Raw genomic sequence first — 21,888 nt, 5'->3', positions numbered from 1 at the left:
TTTTGAAGTCTCAGCATGGTTCTTAAATATGATTATGTCTTACAGTCTCCTGGGAAAAATGTTTCAAAAGATTTATTTATTATTTTTAAGTTTACTTATTTTAGTTGAGACAATAGAGAGAAATTGAGGAGGAGGAGATAGAGAGGGAGAGAGACAGAGAGACCCCTGCAGCCCTGCTTCACCCCTCCTGAAGTTTCCCCCTGCAGGTGAGGACCAGAGGGTTTGAACCTTGGTCCATGTACACTGTAATGTGTGCGCTTAACCAGGTGCGCCACCACCGCCCCTTAGTTAATTAATTTGTTTGTTTATTTATTTACTTACTGTGTGGGAGAGACGGAGAAAGATAACTAAAGCATGGCTCCACTGTAATAAAGTAACACCAGGGATTGATTCAGTCTAGGGCCTCTGGGGTCTCAGGTGGGCAACGCTGTGCTCTTCTGAAGTGCTGTCCTCCAGCTCATCTCTAGGAGTCTTAGACACGATTAAATTCTGAGTCCTACTTGTAAACTTTCCAGTTAAGTTGATCATGTGGCTTGGACACCAGATGTTTTAAAAATAAGCCTGGGGGAGTCAGGCAGTAGCGCAGCGGGTTAAGCACACGTGGCATGAAGTGCAAGGGCCAGTGTAAGGATCCTGGTTTGAGCCCCTGGCTCCCCACCTGCAGGGGAGTTGCTTTACAGGTGGTGAAGCAGGTCTGCAGGTGTCTATCTTTCTCTCCCCCTCTCTGTCTTCCCCTCCTCTCTCCATTTTTCTCTGTCCTATCTAACAATGATGACATCAATAACAACAGGAATAAAACAACAACAATAAAAAAACAAGGGCAACAAAAGGGAAAATAAATAAAGAAATATAAAAAAATTTTAAAAATTAAGCCTGGTATAACCAAATTTGAGATGGATCACTGACTCATGACACTGATAATAAGAAAAGTTAGCAAGTTGTATATTCTGCTATTTTAACTTTTAAATATTTTTTATCCTTAATCAGTCTTAAAGCTGACTTTTTTTTTTTTTAGAATTTTTCTTTTTTACAATTGATTTAATAATGATCGGCATGTCTGTAGGATAAAGGGGTACAATTCCACACAGCTCCCACCACCAGAGTTCTGCACCCCGTCCCCTCCATGAGAAGCTTCCCTGTTCTTGATCCCTCTGGGAGTCTGGACCTTGGACCAACTGACAGCTTTTTGCAGTTTCAGAGAAGTTACAGAGGGTCTCCATGGCATTGTTTACAAGTTTACAAGAATACTCATGTAGGATTAACATCATTTTTCTGTGCTCAGAGTTTCAACTCGGGGCAGTATGCAGAAAAAAATAAATCCTGGACTTTAGACCTATTTCTACTAGCAGTCAAGGTGTGACTTTGAAGGTGGCACTTAGGGTCTTTTAAAATCTTTATTAACTGAGATTTTGAAACTAGGTGGTTTGGGTTACAAGAAGAAACCCCATGGAGAGAGAGAATTGGATTGAAATCCTGGTTTTGTTACTTGCTAGCAGTGTAACTTGAGTCTTTTTTTCCCCTCATTTGTAATATGGAAATGTTGTAATGTTACCTACTTTTAGAACTAAGTAAAAAAAAAATGATATTATGCGTGCCAAGTACATAATGAAGAGCTTGTCACATCTTCACATCTTATGCATTAACTAAATCAGTTACGATTTGATTAATTAAGGAGAAATTGGAGACACCTCGCAGAGATGAGGTAGTATCGGTCACTGTAAGCAGAAACAGTAGGATTTTATTTTTTTATTTAATTTGTTTATGTATTGGATATAGACAACCAGAAGTCAAGAAGGACGGGGGCAGATAGAAAGGGAGACAGACAGAGAGACACCTGCAGTCCCGCTTCACTACTCACAAAGCTTTCCCCCTGCAGATGGGGACAGGGGCTTGAACCCTGGTCCTTGCACACTGTAACAAGTGCACTCAACCAGCTGCACCAGCACCTGGCCCCAAACCAAGAGTTGGTCTTGGGGATGGAGCAAAAGCACGTTCACCGTACTTTCCGGCACTTGGACAGCTTTCAAGTCAGTTTGCGATCGTTGATGACAAAGTTCATTCAGAACTAGACAGCATGGGGAGCCCTCATAGCGAGTGTCCAGGATGCAGCAGTTACTGGTGGGAAACATTCTCCAGCTTACATCACATTTTTACACAGCCCCTCAGTGAGCTTCCTGAAGATAAAGATGAAGACGTCTGTCTTTCTTATCTTATAATGTCCTCAGTGAATTTCGGAGTGCGCGAGTTTCCAAAGGAATGGACACAGTGAAGGGTGATGAAGGGAACTTCTGATTTCTGTGGGATACTGAGAAAAAGGAAACATAGAAATTGCATTCTGGGACCACCCAGTGGTGGCGCACCTGGTGGAGTGCTCACATCACAGCGCACAAGGACCTGGGCTGCAGTCCCGGGTCCCCACCTGCAGGGGGAAAGCTTCACAAGTGAAGCAGGTGAAGCAGGCCGGCTGGCAGTTGTCTCCCTGTCTCTCTCCCTCTCTACTTCCCCCTTCCCTCTTAATTTCTGGCTGTCTCCATCCAATAATAGTAGTAAGAAGAGTAAGAAGAAGAGTAAGAATAATATCCTTTCCACTATGTTCTTTTGGTAAAGGTTGGTGGTCTCGTTTCTGAGTAGCCTGTCTTCTGTTCCTTTAGTAACCAGTTATCACTTCTCGACTGAAGTGTTACACTCTGTGTATGTTGATTCTTTGAATGAAGGCTGTATTGGGGTCAAGTTCACGAGCTGTGGTTTGGAAGAGATCTAATCTGAGTTTAAGCTCTACTCTGTTCAGATTATACAGTTGGTATATTTCTGTTAGGATAAAGCGGGAAGGAAAATGAACTGTGAACATAAATAGTGGCTGCTCTTTTTCCTCTTCTGTGCTCTACTGCTTAACACTCTTTTTAAATTTTTTTATTATATTTATTTATTGGATAGAGACAGCCAGAAATTGAGAGTAGGGGGAGAGAGACAGAGAGACACCTGCAGCCCTGCTTCGCCACTCGCAAAGCTTTCCCCCTGCAGGTGGGGACCGGGGGCTTGAACCTGGGTCCTTGCGCACTGTAACATGTGCGCTCAGCCAGGTGCACCGCCACCCGGCCCCAGCTTAACACTCTCAAAGAGGAAATCTTTATCATAGCAGACATTTGCAGGCATAAGCCTAGATTTGACAGTACCAAGCATGTATTTAAATTTGCCAGAAATTAAACCTTTTGAAGTTACTTTTTTTTTAAAAAAAAAAATCTCATTGGTTATGGATGAGACATGCCCTAGTTTCCCTGTGTGTAATTCCAGTGAGCACTCTATTTCTTTTTGTCCCAAAGATTTATGTTGATTTATACAATTCAGATATATATATACATATATATATATATATATATATATATTTTACTGCGAAATCAGGCACTCAAGATGCTGAAAAGGTCAGCTTTGTTATAACATTTTTCATTCGCTTCTGTCTTCTGACTTTGATCATCTTCTGATGGTCATAAAGCCGTTTCTCCACATCGCGGCGTCTCATCCATCAGTCACTGCAGTGCCAGATTCTAATAAACGTGACGTTTTCAAGGCAGACAAGTGGTGCAGATGCAATTCGTCTGAGCCTCTAATAGCTTCTTAGTATGCAGTGTGGGTTCAGTCACACTGATCTTCAAAAAGCCTGCCCTGAGCCTCTGAAAAGGAAGAATTGACACAAAATAGAGCTGACTCCTTTGGGGTTCCATTATTAGTATTGTGAGAAGGGTGAAACCCTGAGTGAGTCATGAATATGTAGGAAGGAATCCAATACTTTGAATCTGCGTTCAGAACCAAGCCCCTCGGCCCTCTCCATTGGTTATTTATTTATTTATTTATTATTGCCGGAGCCCTGCTCAGCTCCGGCTGATGGTGGTGCAGGGGATTGAACCTGGGACTTTGCAGCCTCAGGCATGAGAGTCTGTTTGCAGAACCCTTATGCTATCTACCTCCACCTTCTATTGGTTAGTTTTGGAGAACATCTGCCATATATGATTGGCCTATGAACAGAAGCAGGTGTGTCTGATCACTGTGGGGTGGGGGCTGGCTGATGGGAGCAGGTGACAGTGGCCCTCTGAGCTGGACCGCCGGATCTCTGAGGGGTCAGCAGCCAAGGGCCCTCTCCTGTGCAAAGAGATTCAGGTGAGGCATCCTTCTATGTAGAACTTGTATTTTATGTTTCCAACTGAAGTGGTACTAGAGTTTACCACTGCGTACGTTTCAGGTGTCATCTTTTTTGGATAAGACAGAGAAACTGAGAGGGGAGGAGAAGATAGAGAGAGGGAGAGAAAGATAGACACCCGCAGACCTGTTTCACTGCTTGTGAAGCCACTCCCGACTCCCCGCCTGCAGGTGGGGAGCCGGGGCTCAAACCTGGATCCTTGCCCTTAGTGCTATGTGCTACCAGACCTCCTGTTTTGTTGTTGCCACCAACTCTCCCTTTTAAAGTCGTTTTCATCTAAACCATTGCTTATGCAGAAGTGATCCTCCAGCCTCCTGACTGTGTGACTTATTCTGCGCCAGACAGCGGGCAGGGCCGTGGAAACATCTAGCCATGTTCTGCCAGGGAGTGGTAGCATATCGCACCGAAGCATGAACCTGCAGCCCCATGTGTGCTAGAGACACATTTAATACTTGAGCAAGGAATGCTTCCTTCCTGGGCAGTCTTTAGGCAAATGAGCACATGTTAAAAAAAAAAAAAAGACAACTTAGCAATTTTTGAGTGTATGGTGATAACAGAAACATAAGTTGTTTATTCATGTTCTTTCCTTGGATCCTATATTTGGTTGTCCAAAAATACTTTTAATCTCTGACTGCTTGGAAAACATTACGCTGAAAAGGAATCCTTAGTTGTTGCATTTGCATCGAATATTTTTTTTTTACCCAGGCAAAAACACAGACAACTATATTTAACACATTTTATCAGGAAAATGCCTCCTATTTGGATGAAGGTGTTGTCGACGAAAAGCTATGATAAAGGTTGAAAAGCCACAGCTAACTTAAACAATCATTTTTCTAAGGAGGGAACAGGGTTTTATGCACTTGCTGTTGGCTAAGTCTGTGTTATCTATTTGTACATTTATCTTTCATTAATCCTCATAGACCTCGGGACCCCACAAGACTCAGGCTAGTGAGGGTCATCTATTTAATTTCAGATAGATAGAAAGTGATAAGGTAAGAATATGATCACAGTGTCTGTTATTTTGATATGCTTCACATTTTGCCAAGTTTCTTTGTGGGGAGTGTTCAGTTAATACATTTTACCATCAGTGGGGAGTGTTCAGTTAATACATTTTACCATCAGGACTGAAGCAAAACACTTGCCAACAAACAGTTGTTCTAACTGCATTTGCTCTAAACATAACAATGAGGCTATTGTTTTATTGTGTGAGGTAAAGTCCACAATAATTGGGAAGATATGGGGCAGTGTATGTGCTGATACTTCACGTTGATGGTTTTGGAACTGTCGGATTATGAGACAGACTTGGAGCACTAGGAAGAGTGAGTCTGCTGCCTTTCACAGGGACGAGGGTTCAAGGCCCCTGCTCCCGCCTAGGAAAGAAGCTTCAAGCAGTGAGTAGGGCTGCAGGTGTCATTCTTTTTCCCCCTCTCTAGCTCCCCCTTTCCTCTCAATTTCTTCTTGTCTCCATTAACAACAACAACAAATAAATAAAAGTGTTGAATTGATTATTTGATATTTTTCTGCACTAAGATTTAAACTATTAACCAAAGTCTCCACTTCCTAGTCATGTATCATTTATATAACCTTGAGTATCAGGATTTGATTTTTAAAAAATATTTATTTGTTTATTATTTATTCCTGTTGTCCTTTTTTTTGTAGTTATTATTGATGCCATCGTTGTTTGATAGGTCAGAGAGAGATGGAGAGAGGAGGGGAAGACAGAGAGGAGGAGAGAAAGACACCTGTAGACCTGCTTCACCACTTGTGAAGCGACTCCCTGCAGGTGGGGAGCTGGGGGCTTGAACCGGGATCCTTATGCCGGTCCTTGTGCTTTGCACCACCTGCGCTTAACCCACTGCGCTACAGCCCAACTCCCAGTATTCGATTTTTTAATACAACATGGGAGGATGAACTCAGGGCCTTACACTTGCACAGTATCTCAACTGAGCAGCCTTCTTGGGCCATTAAAACAAAATCCACTTACTTGTTTAAGCTTGAGCTAGAAATTGAGAGGGGAAAAGGAGATAGGGAGTGAGGGAGGAAGAGACATCTCTCATGAATACAATGATGGACTTGAACTTGGGTCCTTGTGTACTGTAACATATGTTCTCTACTGGGTGTGCCACCACCCAGCCCCTCCTTGAACCGGATTTTAAGTAATTTAATTTCAGAGTAATGGAAGAGCTAGATAAACAGAGAGAGGTGGGAGACACCACAACACTGCTTCACCAGCTTTGGAACTCTGCCTAATGCCATCCATGACTGTCCCGCATGGTGTGAGGCTTGAACCCAGTGCCTTATGAATGCTGACATTGCCGGGTGGGCTCTCCTGCTATCCCCACTTGACTGAGTATAATCTGTCATTTGAAGAGTTATTGGGAAGAGTTTAGGTCTTCTGCTATGACTTTTGTCAAACTAGCTTTCAGTGCTTCTTAAATGGAAAAATACAGAAACCTAACTGTAGAAATATGGGAGCCATTAGAAAGGGAAACTCGAAATAGAAATCGAAAAGATTAAAATTGATGTTGTCATGGAACAATAACAAACATTAACTAGTCAGTTAACTTAGCCTAGGTTCCCACAGATGTTAATTTTTTTAGGTAGACATTGAGACGGGAGAGTACAAAATGCATTTTTCTTCTTGGACTTTCGGCAATCTTCAAAAACGCCTTATCTTTTGGTTACTAATTGAGCTTGTTTTTCTGCTGGAGGAAACTCTTTTCTCCTTGATGTTTTATAGGATGTTTGTGACCAACTGTTTAGCCACTAAGAACTTTGAGAATTCATTGGAGTGCAAAAGCCTTCAAACAATACACTGAAAAAAAAAAAAAAAAGGGACCAGGTGGTGGTGCACCTGGTTGAGCACACACCTTACAGTGCCCAAGGTCCTGGGTTCAAGCCCCTGGCCCCCACCTGCAGGGGGAAAGCTTTGTGAGTGGTAAAGCAGAGATGTATGAGTCTCTCTGTCTCTCTCCCTCTCTATCACCCCCTTCCCTCTCAATTTCTGGCTGTTACTATCCAACAAATAAATAAATAAGAAAATATTTAAAAAATTGAGCTAAACATCTGAGTCATTCTAAGTCACGATGCAACTTCCAGCAACTTGACTGTATTCATGCCATCTTCTCTGGTTTTAGAAGGCAGGTTTCTAGGTATAAAATTCCTGTTGTTTGAGCCATTCTCTTTCTTTAACCTTTTATCTGTTTCTCTTTCAGTATTAGCCTTCCCCTCTCTCCCCTCCTCTCTCTCTCTCCCTCTCCCTCCCTCCTTCTCTCTCTCTCTCTCTCTCTCTCTCTCTCTCTTTCACACACACACACACACACACACACACACACACACACACACACTCCCTCCCTCTCATCCCACTCCCTCCATCTTTGTTCCATTACAAACAGAGCAATGAGTAAACTTGAGATTTCAGTAAATATTCCTGTGGCTAATAAAACATTTGCATGACTGCAGGAACCCCTTCTCATTAAACACTTAAACCGAGTAGAGGAAACATAAAAAATGATAGATGAGGCCTCCTAGAAACCCATTATGAGTAATTGCAAAACTAGGGCTGCTGACATGACTTAGCAAGGATGAGGCCGGAAGGCAGAAGGCAAAATGCAGTGTGACAGCTAAAAGCTAGTGAATCTCGAGGACCAGATTCTCTTACAAGAGTGACAGCTCGGCATTCCCGCTTAGCAAAATCCTATTTTACTCTTTGAGGTCTGGGATACTTTATTTTATTCATTCAATAAAAATTTTTATTAGGTAAATGCCCAATGTGTCCAGAAATAAAATCATAGCATGTACACACACAGTTCAGTCTTTGTCCATAGCAGTATTCATTTGTACCTGGCTCCTTATTATTTGGAAGCACATTCCACCCATTGTATCATTTTATCCAGGAATATTTTAGCATTATCTCTGAAAGACAAGCATTTCTTCCTACAAATAAAAGATGTTATTTCTTAATTCCTCGCTGTTAATGGGAGTTTGTTGACTCGGTGACAAGGGCCATGCTTTGTTTTTCTGAACTTCCATGGAGATAAGACAACGTTTGATTAGCTCCAGCTTGTGGTTTGTTGTAAAATCCTTTAATTATTAGTTCCCAAGAATCGTGTGGTTTACTATACAGGCAAAGAAGATAGTTTTTAAGAATTGTGAATTCTAGTGTCAGCTTGGCTCTTAACACATTATGATCTTGGGAAAGTCACTGTTATTCTTTTAGTGTTGCCCAGTGCTATCTAGACAAAAGTCGATGTGGTGATGGAGTATTCTGTATGTGCTTTGTACAGTACAGAAGCACATGTAGCCTTCTGAGCACTTGAAAGGGGGTTAGTGTGACTGAAGAATTGGATTTTAATTTTATACAACTAAAACGTTTACAGTTACACTTCCACTTTTTGAACAGCGCAGTTCTAATCTATTAAATGACTTAAGTTCAATAAATCCCAAGGGAACTCAATTCTGCATTTTTAACTGAAACTGTGGATTTACCCATTTTTTGAAGATGCTATCTTAATGATATAATGGGCAGTTTGAACGCATTGACAAACACAGATGGAAGCTGGGAAGTTTTCAGAGTTTCTGTGTTGAGTTCCAGCTTTCTAACACCTAGACCTGTAAGTCATTGACTTTCAGTAACTGAGTCTCTGATGTCCTGGAGGTTTTGAAACACAGGGCATAACATTACTGTCCCTTGGTTTGCTAAAGTCAACCCTAAGTATGGTGGGAATCCCAGTATTCAGATTACACTACATGTACACTTTACTTCATAAAAGGTTGGTAAGGCCATAATTATTTATCACATACTCCTCTCCCCACAGGCCATTGATTCAAAAAGAAAACAAAAGTGAGATCAGAAATCACCCTGTGTAAGTTAAGTATCAACTTATACAAGTCAGAGGATTTTTACTTATAAAAAGGAAACATTGACTAAATGATAGAATAAGAGGGGTACAACTTCGAACAATTCCAACCACCAGAACTCCGTATCCCATCCCCTCCCCTTACAGCTTTCCTATTCTTTATCCCTCTGGAGCATGGACCCAGGGACACTGTGGGATGCAGAAGGTGGAAGGTCTGGCTTCTGGAATTGCTTCCCCGCTGAACATGGGTGTTGACAGGTGAATCCATCCTCCCAGCCTGTCTCTCTCTTTCCCTAGTGGGGCAGGGCTCTGGGGAAGCGGAGCTCCAGGACACATTGGTGGGGTTGTCTGTTCAAGGAAGTCTGGTCGGCATCATGGTAGCACCTGGAACCTGGTGGCTGACGAGAGTTAACATACAAAGCTGTTGGGTAGTATGCCAGCTCCCCCTGGCTTCTGCTTAACCAAGCACCGGTATGCCTATATAGGGATTGGTTTGATCCCATTCAAAGCGGTCTATTTACATAAATCACTTTTACATTTACATAAAGCACCACACTCCCTCCAGGGCATTGGTGGTTCAGTGGTAGAATTCTCACCTGCTCCGCCCCCTCTCCTTGTCACACCCTGACCCTCTCCTTGTCACACCCTGATCTTCCACCAGTCACTTTTCGCTCCACCCTCTCTATGTCACATCCTGTTTCCACCCTACTTGGAGAGTATAAAAACAGCTGCTCTTCTGATTAAACACACTTGGAAATTGCTTTCCGGCTCCGAGAGTTCCAGAGTGTATCTCCTGCGAAGTTAGTGCGGCACGAGTTCCTGATCCCTCTCCCACGCAGCAGCCTAGATCAGCTCCAGTTGAGTTCTCTCCAACCCAGAGAGCACTAGCTCGGGAAAGAAGCACCCTCAGGCTATCCCGGCACAAAGCCAAACAAATTCACCAATCATGGACCTAAAGGCTGCAATAGTGCAGATGAAGAGTTGTGGGGTCCTCCATTTTGTAGATAGCTGGTAGGCATATTTTAGTTATATTCCAAAGGGCCTGTGGCTATACTAGGTTTGTTTTTTTTTATTCCTTTTTGCCCCTGAGCCTGAAATCTGATATGCCAGTGGATCCAAGTTATTGTCTGGGGAGATGGTGTCATGGCTGGAAAAAGGACCAGAAAGCTGGATCAGGGAAGAGAGTAGCTCCCTAATATGGGAAAGGGGTATAAATATTGTTGACTGTCAGCTCCATCGATATGATGTGATCAGGGGCCCATAATTAGCTTAGGAGCCTATGTGACCTCTGCATACCTGCAGATCTGAGCTCACATTCTGTGGTCATGAGTAGGAACATTCCAAGCTGCCCCAATTTCAGGACCCATCTTCCTCAGGTGTAGCATAGAGTATATTGTCCAGCCTCCCTTCAGAGGTTGGAATATTCTCTTACCATTGTTGATCCATGTTGAGGTCAAGGTTCTGTGGGGCCCACAAAGGGGTCTATTTTGTTGTTCCTGATAGAGATGACCGGTAACAATGGAGAGAGGGATTTATTCAAGGTCTAAGCCTATCATGTCTGCTTGAGAATCTCAGAACTCCCCGAAAACCCACCCATTTTTATCATTTGGTAGCTTAAGTGGAGCATTGTAGTATCTTCAATAAGACTGATGAATAAGATACCCTACTTATATGAAATTCTTTTCCTATTAATCAAGTTTAACTGTAGAAATACCAATTCTAAATATAATTTTGAGTGGAAACTCAAATTACCAATCTTGTTAGAATTGGAATAAAATAGAGTAAATATATTTTGCACTCAAGTCTGACATCAAGTTCTTTGAGAAAGGCTCAGAAGCTTAGGAACTGACCTGCTTTTGTCACTCCTCTGTTTTACATACAGCAGGATCAGAGTTGTTTCCTAGAACATATTCTGGTACTTGATAAGGACATTTAAAACATATTTATTTATTCCCTTTTGTTGCCCTTGTTTTATTGTTGTAGTTATTATTGTTGTTGTTATTGCTGTTGTTGTTGGATAGGACAGAGAGAAATGGAGAGAGGAGGAGAAGACAGAGAGGGGGAGAGAAAGACAGACACCTGCAGACCTGCATCACCGCCTGTGAAGCGACTCCCCTGCAGGTGGGGAGCTGGGGGCTCGAACCGGGATCCTTACGCCGGTCCTTGCGCTTTGCGTCACCTGCGCTTAATCCGCTGCGCCACCGCCCGACTCCCAGGACATTTCTGTTTTTAAAGGTTTATCCCTTGGGGGTGGAGGTGGGAGTGAGCATACCCGCACATTGCTTAGCTGTGCAAGATGATGGTGTCGGGGATTGCACCCGGGACCTCTGGGGTGTCAGGCGTGCACATCTGATGTCCAGCAGTGGTGTCATTCCCCCACCCCCAGTCAGTAAGGGCATTTCTGACTGATGAACTATGACTGTGATTTAGATTTTTCTGTTACTAGGATTTCAGTCAACACCACTGTCTCTTGGCAATTGTCATGGATTTGCTATCAATAATATTGGGACAGTGCTGTACCTGAGAGCAGAAGCAAGTGACCACATCACTTAAATAACCCACCAGGTTTCCTAAAAATACTGTCTTTTTTTCCTTACGACTAGAACTTTATGAAAAATAAACTTACTACTCTGTTATTTAGAAGTTTCATTTGCTAAAATGTTTCCATTCTGAGTCATTATCACTGCAGTTTTAAAGAAATTCAATTTTCTTCAACTGAGGATTCCAAGTTGGTGAGAGATGTATGGTTTGTTTACAAGCACATTTGGAAGGTTTTATAATTTTGATCTTAATGGATCTGTTTGTATTTTTAAAAGTCATCTAAATTGAAGCTACACGGGGGCATTGACAGACTTGTTGTCTGTCTCTTAACTTCTTCTTCTAGCGTTTGCCTGTCTCTTAACTAAAGTAAAAAGAAAAAAAAAACTTTAAGAAAGGATAGGCTGAGTGGTGGCACACTGGGTCGAGTGCACATGTTACAGTGAGCAGGACCCTGCTTCCAGGACCCAGTCCCCACCTGCAGGGTGGGAGGCTTCACACGCAGTCACGTCGAACTGCAGGCGTCTCTCTTTTCCTCTTTACCTCCCCTGGGATATTTTCCTTCCTTCTAGTGGGAAGAAGAGATTACTAATCAAGAAAATAGAATATTTGGTATATATCACTTATTTTGTTCCAGACCAGAAGCTGCAGTGCTCCATTGTAGTTCATAAATTTGATCAAACAACCAGTTTCTAGTGTAATGCTTTGTGACTATTTTGAATCAAAGCAGAGAGCAATATATCTATTCTTGAGCTCTTGCTCAAGCTGTTTCCTTGATGTCTTTTGCAGTCCTGAGAAAATGAGGGAAAATCACTTCACCAGGTTGTTTGAGGCCGTTTCCCTGCTGCAGAATCATGACTTGACTCTGCAGACTGCAGCTTCAAAACAGAGCTAAGAATAGTACCATTTTCCTCCTGCTGTCCTTTTTATTAACTCACACAGAGAGATCCATGTTGGTCTCTCTGACCTTACGCCAGGAACATAGCCTGCCCAAACGTAGTTGTACGTATATTGTACTGAAAATATAAAAATAGTAGACTTCTAATCGTCTAATATAAATGCTTAATTTCTTGCATGACGGTGAAATGAATCACCTGCTATTAATTTTAAGTGCACTGAGTTTTTTTTTTTTTTCTTTGACTGGGGTAATGAGGTTTCATAAGTGAACCGTGAAGACTGCTGAGTGGTATTTTCACTGCAAGTGAGGATCAGTGTAGTTAGTAGGTGGGAACAGAACTTGTTTTTCCTGTTTGAAACTGTTTTATTTGAGAGTCGTGTATTCATGACATTCCCTAACCCGAACAGTGGGTTACCCTGGATCGCCACTCAATGAGTCAACTCTCCATGAATAATGAAGGTTCTTTCTTAGCACAGTAATAAGACGATCATTATCCATTTACAGGAGGATTTTTCTGTTTCTTCCAATTTGCTTATAACTGAACAGTGCTCATAAGGGACCTGGTGAGGCTTCGCTTCTGTACGGTCTCTGGTTTGACACATTTCTGTACAAAGGAAGAATGATCTGACTAGGGCCACAGGTGATGGGGTGGCCTGGCAGGGCCCAAAAAGGCCATCACAAAGTAAGCCAGTCTATTGCCCTTATCTAACTTTTGTAGTTCCTTATTTACCTGACAAGTTTAGGCTTCCTTCCAATATCAAGTTAGGGAGGAAATATACCTAGGATTTTAGTGGTGTCTGAAGTCAATCTTGAGTTTCACTGTGTTCCTTGCTGGTGATTCTAGTGAAGGTGGTCATGACGGAATCTTGAGTTTCACTGTGTTCCTTGCTGGTGATTCTCGTGAAGGTGGTCATGACGGAATCTTGAGTTTCACTGTGTTCCTTGCTGGTGATTCTCGTGAAGGTGGTCATGACGGAATCTTGAGTTTCACTCTGTTCCTTGCTGGTGATTCTCGTGAAGGTGGTCATGACGGAATTTTGAGTTTCACTGTGTTCCTTGCTGGTGATTCTCGTGAAGGTGGTCATGACGGAATCTTGAGTTTCACTCTGTTCCTTGCTGGTGATTCTCGTGAAGGTGGTCATGATGGAATCTTCCTTTACGGATCAGATCATGACCTTCTGCCCCCTTTGACACAACCTTTTGATCTCACCCTTTCCATTTTTCCCTATTATTTTACTGTTCTTGTTTACTTTTTCTTTCTTGTTAGTCTTTTCCTTTTATATAAAGACTTCGGCTCTGCTTAATTCTACCTGGGCCCCATAAAACTGAATTTCTTCTGACCCTGTATTTTTAGAAACCAGTTTCACTTGAATATTTAATTCAGCTTATTCAAACACACCCTAAACAGAAATCAACCCTTGTAAGTCACTACAGTGGACTGATGAGGTCAGGAATACACGGTCTTAACAAGCAAGGGTACGGTGGGATACCTGAGTCAAGCGAGAGGAGACACAGACGCTGGCTAACCAGGAGGCACGTCTGAGGCAGAACAGGTCATGGCCATGGCCGCACAGGGTTTTCTTGACGGTCTGCTTGTGTGTTCGCTGTTGATGGCGGGAGAGGTGAGTAGACAGGGCGTGTCATGCTTCCTCAGGAAGAACCAGTTTAGTGAAACCCTCCAGTGGAACATCAGTCAACATGTTCAGGGGATGTTTTCAGTTCTGAAGTGGGCAGAGGTCAGGGTGCTGTGAGGGTTCCCTAGTCAACCCTTTTGAAGAGGGGAAGACAGAGGTTCTAGATACTTCTGGAAACACGCAGCAGCCATGATCTGATCCGTAAAGGAAGTGCCTGGGTACACTTGACAGCATGAGAGTAGGGCCTGATGGCATGTGTGAAGGCGTGAAGGCGCATATGCTGCCCAGACAGCCTGCTGTTCCTGGCGTGGAAATGGTGACTCTGGGATGCAGGGAAGTGCGGGTGGTAGAGAGACAGGTTGCCACTGGCTGTATTTAAAACACAGCTAGGCTGTGTTTTAAGCTGAAACACTGAGGAATTGGGCGGAGGGTAGATAGCATAATGGTTATGCAAACAGACTCTCATGCCCGAGGTTCCAAAGTCCCAGGTTCAGTTCCCCGCACCACCATAAGCCAGAGCTGAACAGTGCTCTGGTCAAAAAAAAAAAAAAAGAAAGAAAGAGAGAAACATTGAGGAATCACTGAAGGGTTTTAATAATAGTTTTAGTGAGAGTGCATACATTCCCATGCTGGAGGAACAAGTTCAAACCTCCACTCAGTACCTGCAGGGAGGAGAGCTTCATGAGCAGTAAGCTAATGCCACAGATAACTCTCCTTTCTGAGTTTCTCTCCTTTTCTTTCTCTGTTCCACCCTCAGAGAGAGAGAGAGAGAGGTGAGAGAGAGAAGAAGGAGAAGAAGAGAGAAGGAGAGGGAGAGACTGCTGGGAACAGTGAAGTTGTGTAGGCACTGAGCCCCAGCGATAACCCTGGTGGCAAAAATAAACAAATAGACAAATACAAGTTTTACAAATGAGAAAACCTATAAGATGTTCATTTTAAAAGAGTATTGGAATGACTGTGGATTAGTAGAATCTGAGTGGGACAAGGCTAGTCGTGGGTAGGTACTAGTGATACTGTTTGAACCACAGAAAGATGCCAACTTCACGAAATTTAGGGTAAATGCATGGTGATTGAAGGATTGTACAGAAGGGCCTCAGATCATTTCATTTTATGCAAAGCTGTTTTATTATATTCACCGGGGGCAGGGGCCCAGCAGTGACTGAACAAAGCGGTTTTGACACTGGCCATTCCACCTGGCACTGCGGTTTTCAGGAAACTAGAGACAACGTCGTGTGAGGAGGAGAGGCAGAAGAGAAAGTTGTGGACTTTGACTTTGAGGTGGACGGTTGGCTGCTAGCTGGGATGGAAAGTTGAGTATGTCTGTGAGGTCTGCCTCAAGAATGATGCTGAGCTTGGTCTGGGTCTCACTGAGCTGAAGCCATTATTATTTACACACTAATGAAAACATTTTTCCAAAGAGTCATTTTTTGTTTTGTTACATATTTTATTTTAAGCAGCAGTTCTTAGAGTTGCTCAAATATATTCATTTCACCTTATAAAAACCTGAAGCAATCAGCAAAGGTTACGCAGAACTTGAAGTGCCATTTCTTTGGGAGTGCAATTAATATTTTCACTTTGCTACAATGAGGTTATTTTTTTAAATGTTACATTACTAGCAGAATCTTATTTCCTTTAAAGTTCTGATATTAGACATCAGAAATCAAAGTCAGTACCGTTAATTGCAATTTAAAATTCTTTCAGACAAAAAAAAAAGAGGTGTCCAATCACTCATCTTTGAGTCATAACTCCTGGTTGATAATGGACTCTGAACAGGTATTTTGAAGTGGAGGACAGCATTTGGCTTGGTATCTTTTTAGACAAGACACACAGAACTGTCAGTAGAGTATGTGGTATTTGTAGCTCATTCAGTCGCAATACCTGCCCATCCCATCGCCTGTCCCCACAACCATTGGCTGTCCACTACTCAGGCAGTGCTCGAACCCAGATCCCTGCAGGTGCCCTGCTGGCCTGCCCTTTTCTCTGTGGGCGCAGTGAATGCACATGATGCTTTGCGCTGACCTGCAGCTTGGTTTTGAAGTCAGGGAATTAGAGGTTATTTGAAAGCCAGGCATGAGTAGATTTCCCCATTTCCCTATAGCTATGGCATTATGTGAGATGATAATTTGGTTTCTTTTTCTAAAAGCATGATACAATAATGCCTAGTTTCATGAAGACAGACCCACATTTCATAATAATCACTGTCAGGCAAAGCGCAAGGACCGGAGTAAGGATCCCAGTTCGAGCCCCTGGCTCCCACCTGCAGGAGAGTCGCTTCACAGGTGGTGAAGCAGGTCTGCAGGTGTCTGTCTTTCTCCCCCCCCCTCTCCATTTCTCTCTGTTCTATCCAACAACAATAATCTGACAACAATAATTACAACAACAATAAAAAAAAAAACAAGGGCAACGAAAGGGAATAAATATTTTTTAAAAAATCATTGTCAAGGAAACTCCAGTAATGCCTCAGCCTGATAACATTTTCATCTGCAGGGAACTCAAGAGAATGTTTGAGAAAGTGTTACGTGAAGAACCAGTGAGGTGCTTACAAAGAAGGAGATGCACGGCCAGAGTGTCTCCAGTCCCATACGATTATCATCGCACCAGCATGCGGTGGACCAGAGCTGCAGAAAAGCTCCTTTGGGGAAGTGGGTGGGGCCTGTGGCGTACCCAGTTGAGAGCAGGGAACACTGTGCTCAAAGTGTCCATTCCAGCCCTTGCTCTCCACCTGCAGGGGGAGGTTACACAGAGGTGAAACAGGACTGTAAGTGTATCTTTCTCCCTCCCTCTCAGTTTCCCTCTCCCCTCTCAATGCCTCTCTGTCCTATTGAGTAAAATAGGAACAAATAAAAGTGAATGAATGAATGCAAACGTGATCATGAGGACCAGTGGATTCCTAGTGCCAGCACCAAGCCTCCAGTGATGACCTGGTGGTGGGGGGGGGAAAGCCTCTTTTTTTTGTATCCACTGATTGTCTTATTAACATATTATCAACAAAATGTTAGTCACACTTATTAAAAATAATTTTATTTACATAAATGTTTTACTTTATTGGGGTATTAGTATAGTACAGTGCAATTTTGCTTCAAATATAATGTAATTTTTAAAAAAATTTTCCCTTTTGTTGCCCTTGTTTTATTCTTGGAGTTATTGATGTTGTTGTTGGATAGGACAGAGAGAAATGGAGAGAAGAGGGGAAGACAGAGAGGGGAAGAGAAAGACAGACACTTGCAGACCTGCTTCACCGCCTGTGAAGCGACTCCCCTGCAGATGGGGAGCCGGGGGCTCAAACTGAGATCCTTACGCCGGTCCTTGTGCTTCGTGCCACATGCGCTTAACCCGCTGTGCTACCGTCCGACCCCCAAAAATAACATAATATTTATCCCATATTTAGTAACGGAATATTAAACTTAGGAAACTACAAGTATTAAGCCATGAAGGTCGCTATGTTTGTTCTCATTATTTCACTGACTCGCTCTTGCAAGTTAATTTTACTCTGCCCAGTTCTGAAGAAATGGAACTGTCTTGTGTTTTGTTTTCTGATTTGCAGGGGAAGATGGTGAAAGGCATGGGAGGTGCTATGGACCTGGTATCCAGTCCCAAAACCAGAGTGGTGGTCACCATGGAACATTCTGCCAAGGTCAGAGGGTGCTGCCTGGGGAAGTTCATCAGAAGCCATGTCCGGTGGACGCCACTCAACCACCATAGTGTTCACCACTTTCTCTGACTTACAAGTCGGTGCCATTTATGTTTCAGAGAGAAAAGTTACGAAGCCAGGCAGTCACGTACTCTTATCTCTCTAAATGCTGTGACTTTGAATGAAGAACACTTGAGACTGGTGGTCATTCACTCATTTTTTTTTAAATTAAGTCATTTTTTATTATCTGGATTTGTTTATTGGATAGAATTAGCCAGGAATTGAGAGGAAAGGGGAGAGAGAGAGAGAGAGAGACCTGCAGCCTTGTTCACCACTCGTGCAGCTGTCCCCTGCAGGTGGGGACCGGGGGCTTGAACCTGGGTCCTTGTGCCCTGTAATGTGTGCGCTTAACCAGGCTCGCCACCAGCTGGTCCCCCCTTTTTTTTTAGTCTTAATATCCTCCCAACAAAGCTATTCCAGCCCTCCTCTCCTCTTCGTTTAAAATGTTTTTAAATATTTATTTATATATTCCCCTTTGCTGCCCTTGTTGTTTCTTTTTATTGTTGTAGTTACTGTTGTTGTTGTCATCATTGGCCAGGACAGAGAGAAATGGAGAGAGGAGGGGAAGACAGAGGGGGAGGAGAGAAAGACAGACACCTGCAGACCTGCTTCACCGCCTGTGAAGCGACTCCCCTGCAGGTGGGGAGCCGGGGGCTCGAACCGGGATCCTTCTGCCGGTCCCTGCGCTTTGCGCCACCTGCGCTTAACCCGCTGCGCCACCGCCCGACTCCCCCTCCTTTTCATTTTCGTTGTCCTTTATTCGTTCTCCTTTTTCTTTATAAGTCGTGCTTTTTAAGCAGAGCTTCCCAGTTTTTCACCCGGACACATGCTGTCTTGAGTGGGAATCGTAGCACAGTGCATCTGCCTCACTGTCGAGGGACACAGACTTCAGGGCAGGCGACCACGGGCCTCTGCAGTAGGCGTGTGTCTGTCCCAGTGATGTGCGCCATGGTGCAGCTCTGTGGTGGAAATTCTAAGAAAGATGAAATTGTCGTCAACTGCTCAGTGCACAGTGGTGCCCGAGTGAGGAATGGCTGAAATGCAGCCCACACAGGTGATTGCTGAGCGAGACGGTGCAGCAGCCCCCAGAGTGTTTCATGTTGGATTCGAAAGGATCCTAGGCGTGCAGATCAGGTCCGTCTCTGCCCCACAAGATGATGTCTGTCTGTCTGGCGGAAATGTTTTGCAGTCTTTCCTCTTCCTGTTACTTTAATGTTGATGCATAAGCACTGAACTTCATTCTTGTGTATTCCTGTTGAAAATAGTAGATCTGTATTTTACGAAATTTTCTTTGCCTTTTTTTTTTTCCCATCCTAGAAGATTTTTCTTCTCAGCTGGGATTTTTGGTAGAAGAGATACAGTAGTATCTTAGACGTCCGGTTAGGGTCAATAGTTTTACTGTGTTTTCATAATGGTAACACTGGCATAGTGTGCTGGGTATTTTTCCCTAGCTGCTTTCACTTAAGGAAGCTAACAAAATTGTATTTTTACTAAAACCATAATTTATTTACACCTAGTAATGTGTTGACCTTTGAAACTGGTAGTTATGGGATATTCTCAAGGATAACCTCATGTCAGGACACCAGGCAAATGTCAGTAAAATCACTATGGACTATACACATGCCTGCCACCTGTCTTTTTTGACCCACAGTGGTTTAAGGCAAGAAATCAACTTACAAAAAAGAAAACTGGGAAGAAGAAGAACATAAATGCAGAGAGATTAAATGTCATGCCACTAAACAACTGTTGGATCATTGAAGAAATCAAAGGACACCCTGACCAGGGTCTTTGGGGGGAAACCAAAATAGTACTAAAGGAGAAGTTTATATCAATGCATTTTTATTTCAAGGAAAAAAAGAAAACCCCAAGTTTAAACAAATCTAGTTTATATCTGAAGAAGCTATAAAAAGAAGAAGAAAGGAAGGTCAGTGTCAGTAGAAGAAAGTCAGTCAAAAAATAAAGTTGGAAATAAATGAAATAGAAAACCAAAAGTGAGCGGGCTGGGTGGCGGTGCCCTTGGTAAAGTCCATGTGTTACCATGCATAAGGAACCAGGTTCAAGCCCCCGGTCCCCAGCTTCATGACTGGTATTTATCTCAATCTCTATCCCTCTCCCTCCCTTCCTAGTTCTCTCTCCCTATCAATTTCTCTCTGTCCTATCAAATCAAATAAATAAAGTTTGAAAAACAAAGAAGATGTGATATAAAAGATCAATGAAACGAAAAGCTGGATTTTAAGAAATAATAAAGTTGACACATCTTCAGCTTGATTCTTTGAAAAATAGAAAAAAACTCAAATAAAATCAGATGTGAAGCAGGAGACATTTCAATGGCTACCTCGGAAATACACAGGCTCACTCACTATTACGAACATCCATACAGGTTAAATAGCTTGAATTTTATGATCTTCTAAGACTTCATGGGGAAGCAGAAAATCCGACTAAGTTAATCATAGTGGCAGAAACTAAAACAGGAACAAAAGCAAAAGCCTCCAGGAGCAGATGCCTACTGTGGAACTCTACCATGGACTCACTCAAAGATGCGCTAATAACGATTCTTCTTAAGACTTTCTAATTCCTTTTATGAGCTCAGCATAGTGCTGATGCCAAAACTAGGCAGAGAGGGCACACAGAAATAAAAATCACATACTAGCAATACGTTGAACTGGTTTATTAGCAAACTGGATTCGACAGCAATGCATTTAAAATATTAAGTCACTATCACACAGGATTTATTTCAGAGATACCAAAATGGCTCAGCAAATAAAAATGCTTCACTTGATACAACAAATCAAAAATGGAAGATAAGATTCCTATGGCTATCTTAATAGACTCAAAAGCGGTTGATAAATTCAGCATCCGTTTATGATAAAAATTCAATAAAATGAGTACAAAAGGAAAATACCACTAGATAAAGATTATAAATGATAAGCCCTTGTTAGCACCATAGTTGTTGAAGAAAACCTGAAAGCTTTTGCAAGATTAAGAATAAAGGCTGGGAGGTAGCATAATAGTTAAGCACAGGATGTCCATGCCTGAGGCTCTGCAGTCCCAAATTCAATCCCCTGCACCACCATAAGCCAGACTGAGCAGGGCTCTGACCTCCCCGTGCATTCCCCTCTCTCTCTCTCTCTCTCTCTCTCTCTCTCTCTGTCTGTCTGTCTGTCTCTCTTTCTCTCTCTCATTAAAGTAAATAACTTTAAAAAAGACTAAATAACAAGACAACCATGCCCATTTTCCATGGTTATTTATCATAGAATTTGATCCAGCCCAAAAAACTTAGGCAAGAAAATGAAATAAAAGGGGTCCAGACTAGAAAGAAAGAACTAAAGCTGTCACCATATGTGAATGACAAATAAATAAATAAATAAATAAATATGTATAGAAAATCATAAAAAAAAAAAAACCACCAAAAACAACATTAGAAGTGTTGAATAAATCCAATAAAGTTTCAGGCTACAAAACTAGTATCCAAAACCTGGTCCATTTCTATATGACAACTTTGAACTAACATAAATACAATATGGAGGACAACTTCACTCCCCCACACACACACCTCCCAAAGTGAAAGGAGTCAAAGACATGCTGTGGAGAAAGGTAAATCGCTTCAGTAAATGATACAGAGGAAACTGAACATGCGAAATTACGAAGCAAAGCCACTATGTTGAACCAAACATTACAAGTAACTCAAAGAGGGCCTGGGAAGATAACATAATCTTGATGCAGAAAGACATCCATGCCTGAGGCATGGGAGGTCCCAGATTAATTCTTCAGCACCGCCATAATCATCCAGAGCTAAACAGTGAGTGCTCTGGTGAAAATTCATTCATTCATTCATTAAAAGAAGGTGAAAGATGAACAAAAGACCTGAAACTACAAAGTACATAGAGGAACAGAAAGGCTATCAGCTCTTAGTTACATCTAATTGGAACTGCTTTCAATAAGAGAAAGAAAAAAAAAAAAAGGATTGAAATAAACAGAACTACAGCAAAGGAAGGCTTATGAACTCATTGTTAAAATGAGATTAAAGACAAAATCAGGGAGTCGGGCTGTAGCACAGCGGGTTAAGCGCAGGTGGC

The 21,888-nt window shown here is 42.5% G+C and overlaps 1 protein-coding gene across 2 annotated transcripts in view; it reads left to right on the top strand.

Moving 5' to 3' along the window:
- Nucleotides 1-21,888, top strand: part of OXCT1 (3-oxoacid CoA-transferase 1) — a 121,278-nt gene that overhangs the window by 78,948 nt on the left and 20,442 nt on the right. Inside the window, exon 14 of one of the 2 annotated variants that reach the window (XM_060190990.1) lies at nt 17,666-17,755. The exons of the other annotated variant lie outside the window; for it this stretch is intronic. Within the exon in view, the coding sequence (XP_060046973.1) occupies nt 17,666-17,755 (90 nt within the window). The remainder of the gene's footprint in view (nt 1-17,665; nt 17,756-21,888) is intronic. 2 annotated transcript variants of the gene reach the window in all.

This window comes from Erinaceus europaeus, chromosome 5 (genome assembly GCF_950295315.1).
Source record: "Erinaceus europaeus chromosome 5, mEriEur2.1, whole genome shotgun sequence".
In the NCBI taxonomy this organism is placed as follows: domain Eukaryota; kingdom Metazoa; phylum Chordata; class Mammalia; order Eulipotyphla; family Erinaceidae; genus Erinaceus; species Erinaceus europaeus.
Note: the sequence above shows the minus strand (reverse complement) of the source record. Positions and strands in the feature narration are given on the sequence as shown.